This window comes from Aspergillus melleus (genome assembly GCF_016097325.1).
Source record: "Aspergillus melleus strain CBS 546.65 chromosome Unknown contig4, whole genome shotgun sequence".
Taxonomy (NCBI): Eukaryota; Fungi; Ascomycota; class Eurotiomycetes; order Eurotiales; family Aspergillaceae; genus Aspergillus; species Aspergillus melleus.
Window position 1 is genome coordinate 3,696,399 of NW_025763373.1, and position 21,526 is coordinate 3,717,924.

The window sequence follows — 21,526 nt, forward strand, 5'->3', positions numbered from 1 at the left end:
TATCTTCAGATTAGTAAAGAATCTAATTATCCTTTTTACTATACTTATTTACAGGTTCGATAAGAGGTCTCATGTAATTTGAATGGTATACATCTAGAAAATTATTTTACAGTAGCCAGATATCTCATCCTGACTTGGGTGAAGCATCGGGCCTTATCCAGGCGACAGTATTAAAAAACACACCCGGAGTCACAGACTTAACAGTTAAGAGCGAGTAAAATGTATCAATAAAACGCCCTCATGTAATATTTATTTCTTCTTCTTCGCAGATCTCGACTCTGGTTGGGATTTAGCAAGGGCTGTCGAGCAAGAACATATCAGAATTAGATCTTACCGGCTGCTGTTCTTTTCTTCTTGGGTCGTCCTTTTCCACGCAGTTTTGCACTGTGCATTGTGAGATTTGTCCTAGTTGCATGGGAAATGGCGAGCTTACATTTGGATGGCTTCTTCTCTGTCATCCTCGGCCTCGTCAAATGCCGTCAAGCCAACCTGTTTGTAGGTATCCTGCAGGTCTCGAAAGGCAACTGTCTTCCTAGGATACCATGACGCGAGTGCCGGGCCTCGTAAGCGCTGTCGAAGGACCTTGTTCCCCAAACGTAAACGCTGTGGGTTGAAATTATGTGAAAACACGCGGCACTGTGCCTGCAACACAGAAATCAAGATGATCAGTAGACGATTTTAATAGGTATATTCCTGAGTGCATACCTTCGCCAGTTCTAATATTCGGCCATACGTCGCCATTCTGTTGCTATGTTATGATGGTGGTAGAGCAAACTCGAGGAGCCAGATGAGCCGATAAAGGTACCCGTCGCACGTGACCCACGCCTCGCCTCCGGCTCAGATTCGACCCTTGTACTTCGTACGTGATTAATATCAACTGTTTTGCCCCCTCACCAATGGACCGAAAAAGGAAGTCTACAGCTCCGACGACCGTCAAGGATGGCAAGAAGAGACGGGTAAACATATATCAGTCTGCACCTATAGTTTCTTGTGCTGACAGCCTATGACTCATCTCCAGCGATCTTCATCGGAAATATCGCATCTCGGTAGTGCTTCAAGGGACGAAAGTGGAATCGAAGATCGCCTAAATAATGTTTTCGGGCATGTGAGGAATATTGTTCGTGATTTAGAGCGCGGACAAGGTGTCGACGGAACCTCTCCACCTATCAAACAAGCGGCTTTTGATCTAGATATGGCCTTGTCTCATGCCATATCCTTGGTCCAGCGACATCGCCGAAGCGCTGGCCAGCCTGTCGACGTTGAAGGGTCGAGTACAAACACCGCTGAGCTCAGTCTACCCGCACTACCACCAATTTCGGATCAGATGCTCGAAAAAGCCGTCTTTACACACCCCGGTGTTAACAGTGACATCGGAGCGACTTATGACCGACTTGAAATTCTAGGCGACGCGTGGATTGAACTCATAGCAACGCGACTCATCTGGGATCGGTTTCCTATGATTCCTTCAGGCCAAATATCGCAGCTTCGAGAGCTCCTTGTGAAAAATGAGAGTCTTGCTCAGTATGCAATACAGTACGGTCTTGATAGCAGGGCAAACATCCCACAAGAGTATCTGGGTCAGCCTAAACGGTGGACTAAAACTATGGGGGACATATTTGAATCCTACGTGGCGGCGATCATACTGTCCGACCCCGCAAATGGCCATATCATGGCCGAGAGGTGGTTGAGACAGCTGTGGATGCCGAAGCTTACAGATGCCGGACCACATAAGTACTCTTTGAATGCAAAAGACGCCCTTGCTCGGAAAATAATGGGGAAAGGTGTGAAACTTAAATACATTGAGGAGAGAACATCTGCCCAGGTAGACGGTGGGAAACAAATTTTCTTCATAGGGGTATACCTCACTGGCTGGGGGTGGGCAGATAAACATCTGGGGTCAGGCCGAGGGCCGAGTAAAGCAGTTGCAGGAAATGAAGCCGCAGAACAAGCCCTGAATAATGAACCTTTGATTGGTAAAGTTATCCATGCGAAGAAATCTCAGGAGGGAAAGCATTGCTGATTGCTGCTCCGACGGCAAGACGCTTACGATGAGCATGATCTTATACGATGGTACCTTTCACATTAAGCGCATATAGGTGGTGGGTACGTACCAAGCATATCTGGATTTTTCTTTTTTGATGTACATGCATAGCTAGCCAAGTGTAAGATTATTTATATTGAAGCAATCCAGTTGGGGTTCTCACATGGCGACCACCATCACGCCTCTGCTCACACGTATACCATCAACAAACTCTTGCTAGATTAATACTACGATTTGTTAGTAACTTCAGTAACACCGTGATACATGTAGTCGTCTGCGGACGGCGCCGTTTATTTCATATTTTTCAGGGTGGTAGCCGTCATCCTAGAAATTGGGTCTGCTAATTGCAGAACTCAAAGATACAGGATGAAAGGCGACAGACATAATGGAAGCAACTGAATTAGGCAAATAAGATAACAAGACAGCCAGTGTAGCGTTGCATTAAACAGGAAATTTGCCTGGACATCTACCAAAGCCCGTATACAATACAGGACCACTTTCAACAAGGCGAGAAAGGGGCCACATACTACCTATTGCCTCCCTCGCCTTTCTTCATCTTTCTTCATTTTCTTCCGGCTTTCATGTGCAATCATGTCGCTCAAATCTTCCTGGAACCCCCAACCGTGATGGTCTTGTTGTTGCCTCTGATTGTCGTAAAGTTTCCGTATACCTTCCTTACTAAATCCATCTCCGGCCTGTAAAGCATCTGGGTCCATGGAAACATCAACATCGCCGGGCTGTTTGCGCTTCCGATTTTGATCCTCGGCACCAAGGACAGGAAGATTTCCTGGGGAGTCGTTTAGATCATACACTCTGTCGCCTCCAAAAAATCCTTGCACATGCGCCTGTCGTTCCGGGATAACTCTAAAGGCGCTTTTGTGGCTTGTGTATTCTTCGGTCTGGGTACCTCGGTAATGCTTGCGCACGTCAAACTCACCCGCCACGTTCTCTGCCCCAGCATATTCGGACGGGACAGCGGACGTCAACCCACTCGGCGTCTCCAGTCCACTAGGAGACTGAACTCCTGATTCCTCATCCTCCTCTTCGTCATCCTCTTCATCCTCCTCGCTACCGTCGTCGGAGAGCTCGGGAGCCTGTAGTTCCCCCCAAAGGTCCCTTTCCACAGGCTCGCCCTGCTGCACAGTTTGCTGGGGTTGCAATACTCCAAATATGTCCCCTCCGTATAGAGGTCTGTTATGCTCATCGACTGGGGGCTTTCCATAACCTCCTGGATGATAGCCCCACATGGCACCCGGGGGTGGAGGTGCATTCAGACCCGCGATTTTCAGTGCTGGGTACGAAGGCGGCGGCCCGTATCGTTGTTGATTTATCAACCAAGGAGGCGGTGCACCTGGTGGCATATTGAGTGCATCCTTAAGCTCCGTACTGAGCTCACCCGGTCGCAGGTGCTTGAGATTAGTTTCATATTCTTTGCCCTCGTAGTAAACTTCGCCATAGCGTGTCAATTCAGGCTTCGTCTGAAACCTAAAGAAAGCCTCGTATAGTTTCTGATAGTCAATATCTAGCCTTCCCATTTTCGGCTGGACCCTTTCTCTTTGTTTCTGTTTCAAAGTCGCCTGTTCTTGCTTCTCCAAAGCAGCGTCTCGCATCTCCGATATTCCGGTCTCTTGGATAAACTTAGGCAACGCAAATGGCGGCTTTTCTATGCCCCTCTTGGATGATAGATATTCTCTCTTGAGTGACCAGTGTGAGGGAACGGGGACAACATTGCGGTGGGCCTTGATGTGGACGAGTAATTTAGGGTCAGGTGCTGAGGTATCCGTCCACTCCACTATCTCAGGTTTCCGAACCATCGCCTTGAGCTCAGCAACGGAGAGTTTGTTGAGTTCCTTGCGCTTCTTTTTGGATATTTTCGGCTCTTCTTCTTCTTCCTCGTCGGGTATTTCATCGTCGTCGTCGAAATAGATTTCCGGTTTGTCAGTGCCTCCATCTGCATTCGGATCCCCCCCTGACTCATCAAACCTATGAATGACATTCTTGTACATTTCCCATAGTGGGTCTGTCGAGTCATCTTCAGTTATGGATATCATATCTGGCCCGGACGCATTCACCGAACCCGTAGCAGGAGGTCCCTTTGCCTCAAGGTTCGTTTGGGGCGTAACAGCTGATGGCGCTGGAGTCTTGTCAAGTAAAATGTCAGATTTTCTTGAAGTTATATAAAAGTCCGAGAGAAATACCTCATTTTTTAGAGCCTTCTTTCTTGCTCTTCTGATTTGGTTCTTGCTCGGCTTCATTGCCGGAACGAACGAGTCTTTCCCAAATTGAACAGGTATTTGTTGCGGCACCCGTAGGATGATAAACCAATTGCAGTATCTTGACACTCGTAGGAGCTGGTTGGTGTTTATTGTGATTCGCAACGATCTTCTGCGGTACGATGTTGAGATTCTGATAGCAGGGTAGTTTGCTTTTGCACGCGCGCTAAACAGCTCGGGACAAGATTCTGTATCACGTGATCTATTCGCCGCCTAGCCCTGTGGTGCCAGGAACCTGGGCACCGCATTTTTGATCCAGAGAAGTAATTAATACATAAAGATGCCTTATATTAATGACATTGTAGCTAGACAATTCACAAATACGGTCTTCTCTATGCTTGTAAATGTTTTGCGCAGAGACCCCGTCTCCCTACCCCCATCACGTGATCAGACCTGATCTTGTCCACATTTGCCGGCCTCTTCGACCTTTGAACATCTTGCGCAAATATACTTGTCGTCCACGTCCAGAGTAACAACCAGAAGCAAGACTTTTGACCGGCTTGACTCATCTACCTTGCACCTTGAATCAGTGGCATTTTCCAAGTACTCCTTGATGGATTGGGACCGCAATAGAAGGTACGGTTTACATCGTGATGCTCGTCTCCTGCAACTAAACAATTTGTCCAAGGTTTGATGATCACCGAGGAGGGGAAAGTTATCGTCCAGCACCTAGAGGCTATATTCGACGCAGTAGATCGCCGCGAAATCGATCACCCCGCCGAGTTGCCGATACTTGGGTTCCGTCTTCAAGCCGACCTTATAATCGATTGCGAAGTCGCTCGCCACCGGGTTTTAGGCGTCGTTCATCCCGAAGCCCCCCCTACTATGCCAGGGACATTGGCCCTCCTTCTTACAACAAAACGTGCTCCCCTCCGCGAAGGTTTTCTCCTAGGCGGGAGCGAGCGCTTGTGCACACTTCATGGCGCCCAAGGTCGCCATACACGGAGAGTCGCTCGCGAGACTTCTCTCGAGGCCGTACGGCATTCAGTCGATCTCGAGAGATCACGCCCACCAGCCAAGATTTAAGAACTGACAAGAGAGAACGTTCTATACTGCCCACCGCCGAGCAATTTCCAAGGTCTAGTTCACGTCCGAGGCGCGGCTCACTCCGTGAAGGTTTACCTCGCCCACCAGTATCTCTCCGCTCCCGGAGCCCCCTTCAAGAGCGCCGCGATCGCTTCTTCGAGGACCATCGTTTTCAGAAACGGCGCTCTTTGTCTCCACGTAGTAACTTTTCAAAACACACCTCAGCCCCCGGATCTGGTTCAAATTCTAGACGCTCATCGCCATTTACAGACAGACTTCCCGCGTTGGATTCTAGAGGACGATCACCAGCTGCTCCTACAACTCGGCAGCCGCCATTTAAGAACCCGCGCGAATCACCCACTCTTCAAATTTGCGAACCGTCTTTTCGAAAAGATGATTTGCAAGAGAAGGCTCCTGTTCCTAGCCAGGACCGTGTCACATCCACAGCGCGAGGAATGGATCTTGAAAAATCTGATCAAGGCCATCCTTCCGACATTTACAGCAATAGATCCAAGCAAGTCAATGTCGCGAGTATCCCAAGTCACTTGAAGACACCACACAGCGCCTTGCCAAACCAATCGCCTCCATCTGGTCCCTCGCATGGTGCCAAATCTATACCCTCACAAAACCGGGGATCAAGCATTTCCTTGCTATCAGCGCCGACGCGTCCTCGAGGGGGGGCTAGCTTCAAAGACACGAATACCTTTGCGGCTCCCACAATGCGGCGCGGACCCTTGACTCCCCATACTAATATGCCTCCTTCCGGTCCACGCACTAGTCATGTCCCAACCGGACCAAGCGCCGAAGTTCATCGCCCTCATGCCTACCGGCAAAACAGCGTTACAGCGCCCGCGTACCCTCGTACCCCCAAGTATACCAACCATCTTACGGGTCTTTGCACAATTGTTCCTGGAGGGAGGCTGCTTCCCTCTAGTGTGGAGCTTAACATGGAGAAGCGACTATCACAACTAGATGTAGACAAGATGCGACTTTTCGAGCAGATTGCGGAAAGCCAAAGGCAAAAGCGGATGGGTCTAAGAGACTGGGACAGACTGGATAGGGAAAGCTCTATATGCGCCTTGAAAAGCGAGTTGGCGGAAGGGCACTTGCAGTGCATAACAGACAGCGAAAGCATGCATGGTGCGGCTATTTTTTGAGGAATTTTTTAGGCTTGGGATTGTTTGGGTCATGAATGAAGCAATTGTTCTTTCGTAACTGAACGGTATAGAATGCGACTTGGTAATGTTTCTGGCCGAGTTGTCAAGAGGGCAAATTGAAAAGAGCAAGAATTTTGACTCGATTGGAAATGTAAAACAAGGACTCGAACCACGATTTGGTTGATTTCGCAAGACGGGGGGTTTCACCACATGCGTGGCGTGGGTGGGGCGTTGCACGCCTTGTCGCGCATCTTGAGGCTTCGTGTCAACATTGATCTTCGCAAAGACAAATAACAAACGCATCCCTTCCCGGGTATCCCAGACACAGATCGACACAACATTCATGGCGATTGCTGGGAGGACTATCATTATCATCGGACCACCTCTATTTTCGAGCATCGCGTATCTTCGATCCTAAACTGAACGAGTTCCATTACGCAAACGCTATCTACCAAACCAGACGAGACAGGCATCATGAACATCTTCAGGCTTCTAGGTGAGCTCTTCATTAATGAGCCTCTTGACCACATTATCCGAGCTAACAATGGCACCAGCGGATTTTTCCCATCTCTCGTCCATCTTCATCCTTTTACATAAGATGAAGTCTTCGAGCGTAACTTGATCCTCCCACTTTGTTCACCCGGTCGCCCCGGACTGACTGCCACCACAGAGTTGCTCTGGACTGTCGTTCAAGTCGCAGGCATTGTATTTGATGGTGTTCGTAACGCGCTACCTCGGTGAGATTGCCCCTTTGAGTTTCGATTGCATCTTACCCCTAACTATTATAGATCTCTTCTGGGCATTCACCGATTCTCTCTACAACACAACGTTCAAGATCCTGTTCATTGGCTCGTCGGCCTACATCATCTACCTAATGCTGAACGACTACAAGCCAACTCATGATCCCAACCTGGACACTTTCAAAGTCCAATATCTTCTAGCCTTCAGTGCCTTCCTAGCTATCGCGTTCCCGCATGACTACAGAGTTTCTGAGGTACTGTGACCTCGGCCTACTCTTTTTTTTCCCGCTTAGTTTGGAGTTCTCGCTGACGCGTCTTTAGATCCTCTGGACGTTCTCAATCTGGCTCGAGTCTATCGCTATCCTACCCCAGCTGTTTATGCTCCAGCGTACCGGGGAGGCGGATACTATCACGACTCATTATCTCTTTGCCCTAGGCTTATATCGAGCGCTTTACATCCCTAATTGGATCTACCGGTATTTCGCTGAGCAGTACTTCCAACCTATTCCCGTAATTGCGGGGATTATCCAAACGCTCTTGTATTCGGACTTCTTTTATATCTATTACAACAAGTAAGAGCTCCTGCGGAACCCCCCGCGTCCTTGCCCTACGCGTGGACTAACAAACGACAGGGTTATGAAAGGTAAAAAGTTCTCGTTGCCCGTTTGAACGGTCACCGGGCAGTTGGATTGGATTGATCTGAAAGATTTTGGGCACGAGAAAGGAACAAGTGGGTTTGGAGGAAGTGAAACACATGGGTTTCTTGTATTTTTATTTGGCACAAAAAGATTGGTCGACCTCAAAAGACATCCATTCAACCCCCCCTGGCTGCTAAAGACTGCTAGGCTCGATGAGACGATTGCGCGGCCCTGGTCTCGAGAGTAAAAGGAATTCGCGTGTATGAGAATATAAACGGCAGCTATTGCCCTAACGCAGTAAGATTGATAATAGCGAAAATATAAAGAAGATAACAATTCAGACATTAGTAGATTTTCCCCTTTCCTCCGTGCTCCTGTAGGATGTTCGTATTCTGTTTCTGTTTCTGTTTCCTTTCTTCCTTTCTTCCTTTTCCCTCTGTTTTCTCTTTCCCCACAGCCGCGTAAATGAAAACATCAATGATGACCATGTCCCTGGCTGGGGGTATACATTGAATTGTAGCTGACTTGCGACGAGGGGGTTGATATGTCTGCATGAAAGGGATCTATTGTGGGTGGAACCGAGCTCGGCATATTATTCATCGTACCTGAACTGAAAGAGCGCATGGGACCCATCTGTCGTGCATGTATATCCCGATGGTTATCCATCCAGCCATTGGAACTACCGAGCTGATGAAAATAGTCGTGCTGAGATCTCTCCGCCGTTGCCTGGCCATTGAAAGTGGACTCCCGCCTTGATATGGGAGGTGATGGGAGCTTTGGGGAACGCGGCATACTGGTGAGACGGGGTGAACCTCTCCTTGAACTTGGCGGCGTTAATCGTGAACCCCCTCGACGCACTTGGCAAGTTGGGCATATCTTGACAAAGCGTGAGATGAGCTCTTTTGGAACCCTGTATACCATTAGCACAATGACTCGGGGGCATATAGGTGTGGTATCTCATAAACCGGGTTTGGGAGGGGATGCGGGATCTTTCACACCACTTACCACGAATAGATCTGTCGGACTTGGGCCGACGTTTTATCTCTTCCACCATGCTGGCACTGCTGGTGTGCTCTAGTGAGAATTTTAAAAAGCTTCTCTCGAATAGCAACTGGCTTCCCTTCGTGACAGATCATCTTGCCGCACTATTTGATGTACGTGGAAATCAGCATCGAATTGTTAAATCCATAGGGGTAGTCAGAAGGCGCGAACATCTGAGCTCATCCCACCAATTGGCTGAAGCTTGAACATTTTTTTGACCCAAAATCTGTTTGGCATAATGCTCGTTAGTGATTGCAATGAACCATAGTTGAACTCATCCACTATAGAACGAAAGGAAGGCAGGTGGCCAGGTAGTTCCGGTCAAGGCTGCAGAGAAGTCTATACCTGAATTGAGCCGATTCTATGGCCGTATCTTTTGGGTCCAGAAGAACTGTCCGTATGTTCCGGGCACGTTTCGCATGAATCAGCGCCTTGTCCTGTTTCTTTACCGACAAATCATCAACATAACTGGATGAATAGAATTTTGTTAGTCCTCTTTTCCGACCAATTCACTCTAACAGTGGTAACAGCCGGGGCTGGGTAAGCTCTACCTTTTCATCAATTGATCAAATTCCCTAACATTGGGGAAGCCATCTAGCTGTGGAATGACCGGTTCCGACAGCATGGTGTTCTCGTTTCGAGAATCTTGGCTTTCAATGTCGCTCTCTCCAAGTGCTTCACGGAGGGGTAGGTATCTTGATTGGATAAAGCGGTCTTGGGGCAAATACTGCACTGGCTGATGCTGCAGGGCTGCATGCTCAGGCGTTGACGGCATTGAATGCCCAGGCGAATGATGTGAAGACAGGTGATGCATATGAGATGGGATAATCGCATGGTTATACGGAGACGTGAAATGGGGGTTGTATGAATGGAACGGCTGCTGGAAATGGTAGGTCCCTGGCTCGTTTACACTGAACTCATGACCATCAGCCTGGTTGTAGGGCACAGGCAACGCAATTTGTTGGTTCATAATGTAGTTATCATGACCGTCATTTCCGCGCTTCCCAAAGCCACTCATTGTAAATGCGGAGTTGTGGGATATTCGGAAGACGGAATGGGGGGATCAGGAAAGAAGAGACGAATGGGAAGATTGGCTTGCGCGGATTTTGCAAAGTAAATGATGCACAATGCGACCTTGGTTTGACTTTTGTGGAGAGCTGATAGTCACGCCCAGGATCCCCGATTTAGCAGTAAATGGCCACAGGTAAATCCAAGAAGTAGGAAGGAAACCAAATTTGTATGAAGATGATAGAAGACCCGAGGCCGTGAGGCTTCTTCGAAGAGAGGCCCAAGTTTGCAGTGCAAGAAAGCCTAGCAGACAACACGGAGGTGTGAGAGTCAAGCTGGGTCTCAATGAGAGACGAAAGAGATATAAGAAGGAAAAGAGCTTAGGAGAAAAGCACGGCCCCAGAGCAGTACTTTGGGGCGTCAAAAGATAGGAACGCCAGGCCCAGTTAAAAGGCCAGGAGCTTTCGACCAACTCTCATAGAGGCCAAGTATGACTGGCATAAAGAGCGCTAGCTAATATGCATGAGACCATGACACCCTAACCATCATAGATGCAAGGTAACCACAGACATGTCTGTAGGAGGCAGACAGAACTGACTGAATCCCTGAACAATCAGCTAGGTTACCTCGTCCCATACAGGAATCCCGAAAAAGGAAATATGGATGGTAACTAACAGCAAATGGCATTTGGGGTGGCGAGAATGAGTTTAATGAAAGCTCCCGTAATAGACTTGTTGTAAGTACAGAAGCGCTGGGTTGTTTTGCTGTCGGTATGTGGATGGCAATGATAAAGCCCGGGCAAAAAGGGGGGGCGTCTAAAGGGAGGGGGAAAAGAAAAAAGAACGGTGCAAAGAAGGGTGGGAATATGAGAGCAGGGGGGAAAAATTCGAAAGAGAAAGGAGGAAAAGAAAAGTGAGAACACGAAGCAATCAAGAGTCTCGTGAAACTGACAAGGATCAAGCATCAAACATTCCTTGAATAAGAGCAGAGTGGATAATCCTGGCATAGTATGCGGTGGTAGCAATATTGATGGCAAACAAATACATTGTCAGCAAGGTCTCGAAGTCACGAAGGCACCAGCGCAAAGGAGAGAATGGCGTGGGAGGGGAAATGGGGGTGGGAGGTAAAACATGATTCTATTTCCAAGTCAAGGAAGGAAAAGCAGTCAACGGGAGAAATATGAACTGGAACCTTTGAAATCACGTATATATATATATATATATATATATATATATACACACGATATATGTTGGGAGCAGGCTATAAAAAAGAGCGGTATTTGCACTGGCAAATCTAGTTGGGTCGGGCAATCAATGGCATTTGTTCGTTGTGGGCAACGAGCGCCGGATGAGATCTGGTTTCAGATCAATCAGATCCACCAGTCCAACATCAAGTTCTGTATCAAAACAAGCCTGGTAGCAGTTACTGTTAACAGGAGAGAGGCTTTGCCCGGGAAAGATAGTCCCCCAATCTTCCCTGGGGACCTCGCCAGTGGCCAATAATAGATGTGCATGCAGGACATCTCCAGGAAGAACCTCATCGGGATCTGCAGGATTTCCAACCCCCTTCCCAGACGGAGTATCTATCCATCACCTGAGCTGGGCTCGGTGATGGAGCCACGCAGCCCTAAGGCTGTTGGGTCCCTGTGCATTGATGGGCATTTTGGGTGAGGGAAGAGGGAGGCATGAGAGGTTGACCGGACAAGTGCGCGTCGACTGACTAATCTGTACCACGTAGTTAACTGTAAACAGGAAGGGCTGACCGGCCGTGTATCGAGATGCGTTGGCCATGGATGTACGGGAGAGGTACCTAGGCACCTCCCAGTACGGCCTGCGTGCCCTACCTGTAGTACCTAAATTAGGTACTAAGGTATGTACTGTACATACATGATGTACATGTACGTTTGTAGGTACCTAGGTAGGCGATGCTGTACTACCAACAAACAAACCAGAATCATCTAATCATTTGCGAGCAATGCTTCCCGTTTAAAACATGCTATAGAAGCTGCTTCAACGCTGCTTCCCCTTACAGAACAGTCGGAAACCAGAGAGAGGTAGCCCTGTCTGGGTAGGTACCGTTTGCTCTCGCCTCTTCTCCAATTCTCCTGGACGCTGCTTCTCTTGATCGTAAGCTCCAGCACAAGGCCCAGCATAGCTCAGTTGTATTACCATCATTGTCTTGGATAACATCTATTCATATATCATTAAGTCAGGCACTAAAGTTGGTACTGTTTGACCAATAGGCCACATTCCGTCATGTCCATATATGTGTCTATACCACCGGCCACTCTCCTCCCCCTCCACTCTTGAGAGGAAAAGGGGAGAGGTCGACTCGATCAATTGCCGCCAAGTCCCTGAACACTCAGAGTGCTGTTAAATCCCACCAAGTCTCGTATGGCCCATCTCCAGCTGTCACCGAATTTCATGCGATCAAAGTCGGTCCACTTGTTGACCTTGCGTCTCCATTTCTCTTCCTCGGCACGTTGACGTCGAATGAACTCCGGTCCAACATCGAATTCTTCTGTAATGGGCCACTCGTCTGAGGAGTCCCCGCAACTACGATCGTCACCGCTCACGACATGACCGAGGTCGTCGTTAACACCAGAGGGCGGTGGCATAGAGCCGGACTTTTCCTCCAAATTCCCGAGGCCGGCAAAAACATCGTCCTCGTCCTGGACAGCCACCAAGCCTTTTGTTCCAGGTTGCAGCGGCGCCAACTTGAGCCAGCACATGCGCTGCGGATCGAACACCATCCCCCCAACCACCTGCACATTTTGCATGGCACCCACGTTGGTGATTAGTGCCGGTGCAGGTTTTGGAGATTGAGGAGAATCGGTATCGAAATCCTGCGCTAGGCTTTCATTTCCTTCCCAGCGAAATGTGACAGGATTGTAACGCATGCCATTCACAGCTGATAGAGGCATTAGTTTAGGTTGTTACACGCAGAGATATATGGCTTACATTTGCGCTCTTGGACCCCCGTACCCAAGGGTTTTATCAGATGAGGCTTGCTCCCGGATATTGTAGCAGTTCTATTTTTCTTGCTTCGTATGGACAATGGAGTCGTAGGAACACGCGAGATGGTTTGAGCATTCCAATTCGAGCTCAGAGAGACAAGCGCGCTGTTCTCCCGACTTTTGGAGCCGGACGTCATGGACGCGATGCGCTGTTCTCTAGCATTTCTCGAAGCATTGGTGTCGCGAGCAAATCGGGGCGTCTGGTCGTACCATCTGGCTGGAGTTGGAGTACCTAGGACTGGCTGCGGCACGTCTGTTCTCGATGGGATGGTCTGACTCCGGCCCAGCTTGTTTTTGAGAGACCTCGGCGCGCCTCGTCCAGACGGATGCTTGACGAATTTGCTTTCTGCGGTTGAGGACGTCGGCAGATCGTCGAATGATGCCAGCTCAGTACCATCCCCAAAATTCCGCCGCCGAGTTGGTCGAGTGAGTGTTCGCTTGGCGGCCGTGACTTGGGTCCCCGAGTCACTCGTGTTATGTCCAAGTGCTTCATAGCGGCCTGGGCGCGGCAGACGAGACACTTGGCTTTGCGATGCGACTGCTTCCTGCGAGCTGTCCGAGTTTGCGCGTCGGGTGTGCCGATAGCTTTTTACGCTGGCATGATGTGACTGATGTTCTGATGCTCCTGCTGGAATAAAAGGTGCCTGTAATCTACGGCCCAGCAGCGACCTTGCTTCATGCCCAACACGGTCAACAGGTGTCTTGGATCGAGAGTTTGAACTGACAGAGCACGCCGTCAAGTCCTGGCGTGGACTTTGAAGAGGTGGTGTAGAAGCCGTTGGGCTTAAGTTTCGTATTGTAGGCAATGATCGTTTTGTTTTTAGTAAGTGGCGCCCGGTGATAGTGCGCTCGCTACTAGCAGAGTCCCTGGGCAGTCTAGCACTAGCAATGACTCGTCGACTGGGACTCAGGGAGTTCGGAGAAGTCAGTGATATTCCGTGGGAAGATATGCCGGACATAGAAGAATGCGATGAGTGACCACTGGTTTTAGGGAGCGACGTCCGAAACTTCGAAAGGGGTGCACCACTCTCAGAGACAGTTTCCAGGTGTGTCGAATGTTGACGGTCGTGATTAGAGAGACGCGGAATTCGCGTTTTCGGTGAGACTGTAGTATTAGTGAAGGTGAGGGTGGTTGCCGAGCGTCGAGCTGGACTCCCGGGGTCAGCTTTGCACTTGATGTTTGGATTTATCGAGAGTTTTTTGGTATCAAAGATATCACCACCTTCCAGCTCAAGGCCAGAAAAAAAATCATCCTGATCTGCCGTATCTTGACTGGCCTGTTTCGACTCTGGAGTCTCCATAGCAGTGGTACTGGGCCCGACTCGCTTTTGCATTGACATCGTCAGGTCCAAAGGCCCTTCGGGAATAACGAGTCCGTCCAAGCCTTCATCTTCGCTCTCAGCAGTTAGGCAGCTTGACGCACTGGGGCTGACAACCGAGATCGATGAGCTGGGGTTTGATCGATGATCTCTTGCAGTGCCCCCAACTCGAACCCCAATGCTCCCCTCCGACCATTCCATATCGAAGTCTTCGGGAGACGGGCTTTGTGTTCCTGCCGTGGCTTTAAGAGGAGAAAGCCGAATTGAGTTGTCTGGCGGCAAATCAAAGTCTTCCTCGAAATTCTCCTCAGGAGCACCGGCCATGCTGCTTTCCTTACCAGGCATCGGTTTATGGAGGACACTTGCTCTTTGTGGGGAGCGTAGCTTCGCAGGCTTGATCGTTGGAATATCATCAGCATCACCAGCCTCGTCCTCTCGATACATATCTATGTGAGTCGATGATGATGACTGCAATCGTAGCGCGATATCATCACTCCAAAAGGGCGAAGCTGAAGTTTTGACCGGGCTTGCTGCCGCGGAGCTAATTTGTTGGAGTGATTCAGGGAAGGATACAGCCTGGGGACTTTTTAGTTCCAAGACAGTATCGGGGCCCGGGAATTCCACGTCGTCAGACCAATCATCAACAAATTTATGCTTTGTTTTTCTGGGCCCCAGGCGCTTGATAGTACCCCCAACCAAGGCCGATTTGGGGACGTTTGCAGGCAGTGGGATCCCAGCACTTTTGGCGGAAGCAATAGCTTCCTCGTTCACAGCTTCCTCATTGTCTAATAGTTGGACCTGCCAGTCCTCATCATCACCGGCGGTAGAGTCGAGATCGGAGCGAGCGGAGCGACGCGAGGATATGGAGTCCCGATGGCCAGAGCGGCGGATAGACGAATTTGTCACCGATGTAGCACTCGACGCGGTGCGCAGTTGGATATCTTCGAAGCATTGTAAATCGCCATCGTCGTCCCAAGACTCGATCGTCTCCTCATCGCCACGCCGCAGATGAAAAGTCAATGAATCCATTGTATAGGGGCAAGGCTGGATGTGTACACAGTCGTTCAGAGGTTACTCGGGCGTCTGACCCAATCCTCCGGGTGGCAGGCTCAGAACTCTCTAGTGTTGAAGTCGGATTCACAGTGACGGGGGAACGTCATCCCATGTTGGTCGGACCAGACAGACGGAAAGACGACTCACGATTTTGCTGGTAGGGAGGTCCTCACCGGGGCCAAGGCATCGACGGAAGATATTTCCTCAATACCTTTTGCGTTCTTTGTTATGATTATCCTTCCTCCCCCTTTGCGAGGAGATAGCTTGTGGACGATGCAGCTAGCAATGTAGACGTCGGTTTGGGAGACGGGCAGAGATAGAATCGTCTTTCCGCGATGGGAGGAGAGACAACTTGCGGAGCGGGGACCGGCCCGTGGGGAAAGAGAAGTAGACACGAGCTCCAATGACTCGGAGCGACGTGCAGGTGCTCGCGTGCGGTTTTGGTGGCTGGCAAGATTCCCCCGAGAGGCGAGAGCGTTAATAATGAATATAGAGAGGGATTTGGTCAGGCGGAGAGCAGTTGCCGGCATTATCTTTAATACCATGACAATACGCCCTACTGCCTGGTACAGTACCTATACTCTAAGGTACCTGGCAGTTCCTACGAACTCGAAATTTCTCAATATACATAGGCAGGTACCTTACCTCGTAGCGGTAGTATCTACAAAGTGATACCCCTACTTACTACAGTACCTAGGTAGATATCTTATGTTACTCATATACGTAAATACATACGTGCAAAAAGGGGTGGGCAGTTTAGGTACTGAACCAAGGTACAGAGTACCTGTACTGTACTACTTACAGTACATAGGTAGTCATACGCGTAGAGGTAAGGTACCTAGGTACCTTAAGGTATAGATCGTTGTTGTGTCCGAACTATGAACAGCCGCCTACCTACTACTCCGTACTACCTAGGCAACGGTTGGTGCTAGTTGCCTATTCTTGTGGCGATTTCTATATAGATACCCTCCCATTTCAGTTTACTCTCTTTCTTCTTTATCACGATTTGCAGATTATGAATACCGTGCCGCCACCCTCCGAGTCTCACTCGGGAATGCGTGTCCTGCGCATTCCCAGATCTGACCACCCTGAATCATCCGTGCTCCTTCGTGTTGCTAGTTCCGATCGCATTGCTTCCAGTCTAGACCTAGTTGCGACAGAAGGAGAGAATCCATTTACTCAGACGGGTAAGTCGTATACCGCCAAAACGTTTGCATGGTTCCCAACCGCTAAGGCTCTGAAGTCCGGCGAGCCCACTTGAAGGATTTACGTGCCAAGAATTACCACGGCAGTGATGAGGAATGGGCCCAAGTTGTCTGGTATATCTTTGGGCAGGCCACAGAGTCTGTTGGCGACATGAGATCGTTCCATGGCATCGAATCGTCAGCTACGATCTGTGAGTCTCGCAGCGCACCCAAGGAGTTGGTCATCAGCATTCGTAAGAGAATAGAAGGAATCACTGTATGTGCTCGTGGAGATCACCACACGCGACGTCTTTTGGTTAACGAATGAATGATAGCAAAGGCTTGGATCCGTGACCCTAATGCAAGACGATGAGCAAGAAATCCAACTTCTCGATTGGTGTAGTATGGCGATCGCTAGTTCAAATGCCCTTGAACAACGCTGCCGTGCACTCCAGGATCGTGCCTGCGCTGCTGAGCATATGATTGATCAGCTTAACGATCAACTCCAGCAATTAGTTGCCGCCAAGGAGCAACATGAAGAACGATTATTGGCAAACCTTGTCCGTTTGCTAAACGAGAAGAAGCTGAAGATTCGCAACCAACATAGACTGCTGAATACCGCAGAACCAGACCCCGAAACGGGTAAGACTTGACTGTACTCCGTATGATATCGGCGGTAAGTAGATCTGACTAATATCGATTGTGTATGGCATTTTAGATCCATATATCCAGACGCCAAGCTCCCCCAAGCATCAAGCCCGTTCCCAGCAGAAACCCCTGGGGAAGCGTCATCCTCGCGGCCCCGAAGACAGTGGATCAGAAGGAAAAGCTGTTTCTGAAGAAGTGGAGACGGACTCCGCTTCGGACGAGAAAAGCTCCAGAGAAATGGACGAGGGCACAGAAGGCAGCGTCGGTGACGGGGAGTCATCGGCCCACGATGGCGTGGAGAAACAGCACGGCGTGAATGCTAGGAATTCGTCTGCTTACCTTGCCTTTAACGACGGTGCCGCGACTCCTTCACAGGTTGGCCTTCCAGCCACCGGGCTAATGCCACCCGGAAAAGGTGCTCAAGGCAATGCGGAATCTGCAGGAGAGACGGACGATGATGAACTATGAGTTGCCAGGTTCCCCAGTATTACAGTTTGCCCATACTGTCTCCGCAAAAGAATTGAGCTTGTTCGAGAGGACGTTACATACCCATGCGCCGCCCTCTATGACGAAATGTACATATTGACTAAGGTTTGACCCCTCAACAAGCTTTTTTTATTTTGAAAAAAATTCAAGGAACTTGCGCATACCCCTGGAACTGGTTTTAACTGAATGTTATGTACAGATTTGGCCACTAATCATGTCTCATATTTTACCAGAGGGCGGTTAGAGCACATGGCAACGAGATAGCGAAGACAATAACTGACGGTAATGAAAAAAGGAGGGGGGGAAGGTAAAAAAAAAAGAAAATAGTAATACTGATAACAAGGGAAAAGGGAGGCAAAGAAAACAGGAGTAAAAAAGGGGCCGGAGAATAGGTGTTAAAACAACAACGCCTAGACCAATTGATAACTAGCACATACCAAGGGACCAGAGCCACTTGGGGGTTTCAAGATTTAACCATACAAAGCTTGTGGAGACATTTCACCAGCAGCCATAAAGTTCGTTTCTGGGTTGCCAGTAGCCTTAGCGGCGGAACAGCGAGCCATGGTGGGCGAGCTGTGTAGTTGGTCAGCAACACGACTCAACGAGTCAACAAGTCGGGGGTGGTTCATACCTTCGGGAGATAGAATCAGTAAAGTAAAAGTCTTCAATGATTTTCTTGAAAGGTGTTTCAGTCGGCTTGATGCCCTTGTTCTGGTCGACCAACTGGACCTTGCTCAATGAGCTCAACGAGGTTGGCTCGACGACATCATATCTGCGCATGACGGGACTAATCTCCTCCATTCGATCGCGAAGAGCTTCGATGTCATCATAAGGAAGCGGCGCACCCAGGAACTCACTGACGGCGCGGATGATTTTCCAATCATCCCGTGCGGCACCGGGCAAAGAAGTGGCCGCGCGAGTGACTTGCACACGACCTTCAGTGTTAATGTAAGTGCCTGATTTCTCAGTGTAGGCCGCTCCGGGAAGAACAACATCAGCCAGTTGAGCACCGCGATCACCATGGTGCCCTTGGTAGATGACAAACGCATCGCTAGGAAGATCACTCGGGCTAACTTCGTCGGCTCCAAGAAGCCAGACAATCTTAGGCTTCGTCTGGGCGACCTCGGGAGATGGTGTAGTGAATCCAACCTCAAAGGCAGCAGCACGTGAAGCAGCACGCTGAAGAACGTTGTATCCTTGCCATTCTGGGGTGTTGAAGTTGTTCGAGTGTTTCTCCGCGAAACTACCGACGGTCTCGTATATCGCCTTCGCGTCCTGGTGCTCGGTCGCAGCACTGCCAACAATAATCATGGGTCGCTTAGCCGAAGCAAGTTTTTCGCCGAATTTACCGGAAAGAGCGGCCTTCAGAGCAGAAACATCGGCGCCAAGGTGTTCGTATTCAAAGGTGCTGTCAAACTCTTCCCCTACTAATCCGACCTCAAGGTCAGAGCGAAGGTATTGCTTGCGGATGCGTGCGTTAAGGACAGAGGCTTCGTGGCGTGGATTTGTTGCAACTAAAAGGATAGCATCGGCCTCCTCAATTCCGTAAATCTTAGAATTGAAAAGGTAGTTTGCGCGAACATCAATGCCATGGGCAATGGGTGATCCGCCACCTGCTTGGTCCAGAGCTAAGTTATCCGAGCCAAGTTTGTTGAGAAGATCTTTCATGGCCACGAGGGATTCCGCATCTACCAGGTGTCCAGCAATGGCTTTCACTTCGTTTTCTCCCGGCTGTGACTTTTGGTAGTTCGAAGAAATATCAGTCAAGGCTTGTTCCCATGTTGCTGGGACGAACTTGCCATCCCTTCGGATCAGGGGTGTGGTTAGTCTCTGAGTCTTCAAGCCGTCGCAAGCAAATCGGGACTTGTCATTGATCCACTCTTCATTGATATCATCATTCAGCCTTGGAAGTATGCGCATGACTTCCATGCCTCTGGTGTCTATCCTGATGTTAGATCCCAGGGCGTCGTGGACATCAACCGATTCAGTGTGTTTCAATTCCCAAGGGCGAGCACGGAAAGCATAAGGCTTTGATGTCAGGGCACCGACAGGACAGAGATCGACGATATTGCCAGAGAGCTCAGAGTTGAGGTTCTGTTCCAGATAAGTTCCAATTTGCATGTCGTTTCCTCTGCCGGTTGTTCCGAGTTCCGGGGCGCCTGCAACATCGTTCATGAATCGAACGCAGCGGGTGCAATGGATACACCGATTCATAGACGTCTTTACCAGGGGGCCAATGTTTTTGTCTTCAACAGCACGCTTGCCACCAACCTCATGGAAACGCCCCCGATCGGCACCATAGCGCATGGACTGGTCTTGCAGGTCACATTCTCCACCCTGGTCGCAGATAGGACAGTCAAGAGGATGGTTTCCGAGGAGGAATTCCATAACACCCTCTCTCGCTTTATGCACAAGGGGCGAGTCGGTCTTGACGTTCATTCCAGGCTGTACAGGCCAGGCGCATGATGCCACGGGCTTAGGAGCACGTTCGACTTCCACCAGACACATACGGCCTAATATGATATGGTTAGTAATCGATTGCCAGATGAATTTGGGGTTTCAGTATGCCATACAGTTGCCTGCGATTAACAGTTTTCTATGTTTGTGGTTAGCAGCTGCCGGCACGACGCAACTTTTTTCTGGAAAGGGGGAGGTGTAGCATACTCATGATAGCAATATCTATTCAAGACTGTCAGCGATGGAAAACGACTGGGTTATATAGCGACGTACCTTGGAATCGTCACGCCTGCTTTCTCACAGGCCTGGATAAGGGCCGAACCGGCTGTCGAGGGTGTCAGTGGCTAACGAGCGACGAAAATCGCGCAATTGAAAGCTCGAGTTACCTTCTACAGAGACCTTCTTTCCATCTGAAGTCGAAACAATTAGCAAAATCATAGAAAGCCTCCTGCAGAACTACCTTGACATACCAATTGTCAATTCCACCTCAGCAGAGCGAGGGGTTGTCGAAACAAAGGTCCTAGGATAATTGTTGACCTTTGGGACCCGGAGAGACCGGGCGGCCGCACGATACAACTGCGGCCGCATGCTGGAGGGCAGGCGAATTGAAGGAAAGAAAATATGTAATACGGGGGTTAGGAGGGAGGAAGATGGAGTTATCAGGCGTCGTGCTTTGGGAACCGGGGTACTTGAAGAGCACTTTTGGCTCGTTCGGATTCTTGCTCGACACCGGTCCGTCACTCGCAAATTGCCGGCTGCGGATTGGCTCGGCTATCGGGGAAACAGCTAATCCAGCGCGCCTTCCACTGTCCGATTACTCAGCAGCATTACTTCTTTATTTTTTCCCGACTTTTCCTCCCCTTCTTCCTCTTCTTCTTCTTCCGTACCAAACTCATTCACGGGCTTGATTATTGTAGGTGGTAGGGTTTCCTCTGTTCCTGCCTCCTCTGCTACATGACCCAAGAAAACCGTGCCCTGAGCTGGAGCTCCTTAGGGCCATCACCATGTTCATTTGATGATCATGGTTTTGTCTGATGAAGGTCTAGTTCTTTACTGACAGCGGCAACATTCTAACACTCCCACCAAGTTTTTCTTTTCCATACCCACTCAGAACAAATTCAAAACATGCTCTCTCAATTTCTTGAGTTCTACATGACACTCATTCTATACAGCTCCCACGTAGACTCCTCATTTCGTTTGTAATTGTGTTCATGGTGTCAACATAGTACCGATAAATACTCCGGGCGCGGGGCCTGTCGTCGAATTAAAGAACTTTGAAGTACATTGGGTTTTTACATAGTTTCGAGCGAGCCATTATGTATGTCTTTCCCACGGTTATAAGGATAGGTTTCCTGCGGCTGTCGTATCGCATCCATCCCGCACTATGATAAACCAGTTATACACTTGTAGAGCCTGATATTTGATTAACTGATCGGCGA

The 21,526-nt window shown here is 49.4% G+C and overlaps 8 protein-coding genes across 8 annotated transcripts; 3 read left to right on the top strand and 5 right to left on the bottom strand.

Moving 5' to 3' along the window:
• Positions 1 to 249: 249 nt before the first annotated feature.
• On the bottom strand, positions 250 to 741 carry LDX57_008030 (mitochondrial 37S ribosomal protein mS33; the record flags this gene model as incomplete). Its single annotated transcript, XM_046089752.1, has 4 exons — positions 250 to 278; positions 335 to 384; positions 434 to 642; positions 706 to 741. The coding sequence occupies 4 exons, from the start codon at positions 739 to 741 to the stop codon at positions 250 to 252; spliced, it is 324 nt and encodes a 107-aa protein (XP_045945724.1).
• A 95-nt stretch (positions 742 to 836) lies between these two features.
• On the bottom strand, positions 837 to 4,455 carry LDX57_008031 (U2 snRNP complex subunit CUS1). The gene is made up of 2 exons (XM_046089753.1): positions 4,240 to 4,455; positions 837 to 4,182 (listed from the first exon to the last, which is right to left on the bottom strand). The coding sequence occupies exons 1-2, from the start codon at positions 4,294 to 4,296 to the stop codon at positions 2,572 to 2,574; spliced, it is 1,668 nt and encodes a 555-aa protein (XP_045945725.1). The 5' UTR covers positions 4,297 to 4,455; the 3' UTR covers positions 837 to 2,571.
• Positions 4,456 to 4,947: 492 nt separating this feature from the next.
• Positions 4,948 to 5,340, top strand: LDX57_008032 (uncharacterized protein; the record flags this gene model as incomplete). Its single annotated transcript, XM_046089754.1, has 1 exon — positions 4,948 to 5,340. The coding sequence occupies one exon, from the start codon at positions 4,948 to 4,950 to the stop codon at positions 5,338 to 5,340; it is 393 nt and encodes a 130-aa protein (XP_045945726.1).
• A 1,631-nt stretch (positions 5,341 to 6,971) lies between these two features.
• ERD2 (endoplasmic reticulum retention protein) lies at positions 6,972 to 7,906 on the top strand (the record flags this gene model as incomplete). The annotated part of the gene is made up of 6 exons (XM_046089755.1): positions 6,972 to 6,993; positions 7,052 to 7,110; positions 7,168 to 7,234; positions 7,286 to 7,491; positions 7,559 to 7,809; positions 7,870 to 7,906. The coding sequence occupies 6 exons, from the start codon at positions 6,972 to 6,974 to the stop codon at positions 7,904 to 7,906; spliced, it is 642 nt and encodes a 213-aa protein (XP_045945727.1).
• Positions 7,907 to 8,554: 648 nt separating this feature from the next.
• On the bottom strand, positions 8,555 to 8,929 carry LDX57_008034 (uncharacterized protein; the record flags this gene model as incomplete). The annotated part of the gene is made up of 2 exons (XM_046089756.1): positions 8,555 to 8,751; positions 8,881 to 8,929. 2 exons carry the CDS (start codon positions 8,927 to 8,929, stop codon positions 8,555 to 8,557), a joined length of 246 nt encoding a protein of 81 aa, XP_045945728.1.
• A 3,330-nt stretch (positions 8,930 to 12,259) lies between these two features.
• On the bottom strand, positions 12,260 to 15,288 carry LDX57_008035 (putative cytokinesis regulator (Byr4); the record flags this gene model as incomplete). Its single annotated transcript, XM_046089757.1, has 2 exons — positions 12,260 to 12,834; positions 12,885 to 15,288. The coding sequence occupies 2 exons, from the start codon at positions 15,286 to 15,288 to the stop codon at positions 12,260 to 12,262; spliced, it is 2,979 nt and encodes a 992-aa protein (XP_045945729.1).
• Positions 15,289 to 16,151: 863 nt separating this feature from the next.
• On the top strand, positions 16,152 to 18,261 carry LDX57_008036 (uncharacterized protein). The gene is made up of 5 exons (XM_046089758.1): positions 16,152 to 16,499; positions 16,556 to 16,773; positions 16,832 to 17,138; positions 17,215 to 17,735; positions 17,830 to 18,261. The coding sequence occupies exons 1-4, from the start codon at positions 16,328 to 16,330 to the stop codon at positions 17,610 to 17,612; spliced, it is 1,095 nt and encodes a 364-aa protein (XP_045945730.1). The 5' UTR covers positions 16,152 to 16,327; the 3' UTR covers positions 17,613 to 17,735; positions 17,830 to 18,261.
• On the bottom strand, positions 16,152 to 20,807 carry NdufS1 (putative NADH-ubiquinone oxidoreductase, subunit G). The gene is made up of 7 exons (XM_046089759.1): positions 20,558 to 20,807; positions 20,474 to 20,497; positions 20,361 to 20,412; positions 20,295 to 20,309; positions 20,204 to 20,226; positions 18,262 to 20,143; positions 16,152 to 18,203 (listed from the first exon to the last, which is right to left on the bottom strand). The coding sequence occupies exons 1-7, from the start codon at positions 20,673 to 20,675 to the stop codon at positions 18,101 to 18,103; spliced, it is 2,217 nt and encodes a 738-aa protein (XP_045945731.1). The 5' UTR covers positions 20,676 to 20,807; the 3' UTR covers positions 16,152 to 18,100.
• Positions 20,808 to 21,526: the final 719 nt, after the last annotated feature.

What these genes read in the sequence shown, in the direction of transcription:
- LDX57_008036 (XM_046089758.1), top strand. Translation starts at nt 16,328, where the DNA reads ATGAATACCGTGCCGCCACCCTCCGAGTCTCACTCGGGAATGCGTGTC. An exon ending in GAATCCATTTACTCAGACGG is followed by an intron (nt 16,500 to 16,555) that starts GTAAGTCGTATA and finishes AAGGCTCTGAAG; the next exon opens with TCCGGCGAGCCCACTTGAAG. An exon ending in AGAGAATAGAAGGAATCACT is followed by an intron (nt 16,774 to 16,831) that starts GTATGTGCTCGT and finishes AATGAATGATAG; the next exon opens with CAAAGGCTTGGATCCGTGAC.
- NdufS1 (XM_046089759.1), bottom strand. Translation starts at nt 20,675, where the DNA reads ATGCGGCCGCAGTTGTATCGTGCGGCCGCCCGGTCTCTCCGGGTCCCA. An exon ending in ACTGTTAATCGCAGGCAACT is followed by an intron (nt 20,144 to 20,203) that starts GTATGGCATACT and finishes ATATCATATTAG; the next exon opens with GCCGTATGTGTCTGGTGGAA. An exon ending in ACTGATTCTATCTCCCGAAG is followed by an intron (nt 18,204 to 18,261) that starts GTATGAACCACC and finishes CCAACTACACAG; the next exon opens with CTCGCCCACCATGGCTCGCT.
- LDX57_008031 (XM_046089753.1), bottom strand. Translation starts at nt 4,296, where the DNA reads ATGAAGCCGAGCAAGAACCAAATCAGAAGAGCAAGAAAGAAGGCTCTA. An exon ending in AGAAGGCTCTAAAAAATGAG is followed by an intron (nt 4,183 to 4,239) that starts GTATTTCTCTCG and finishes TTACTTGACAAG; the next exon opens with ACTCCAGCGCCATCAGCTGT.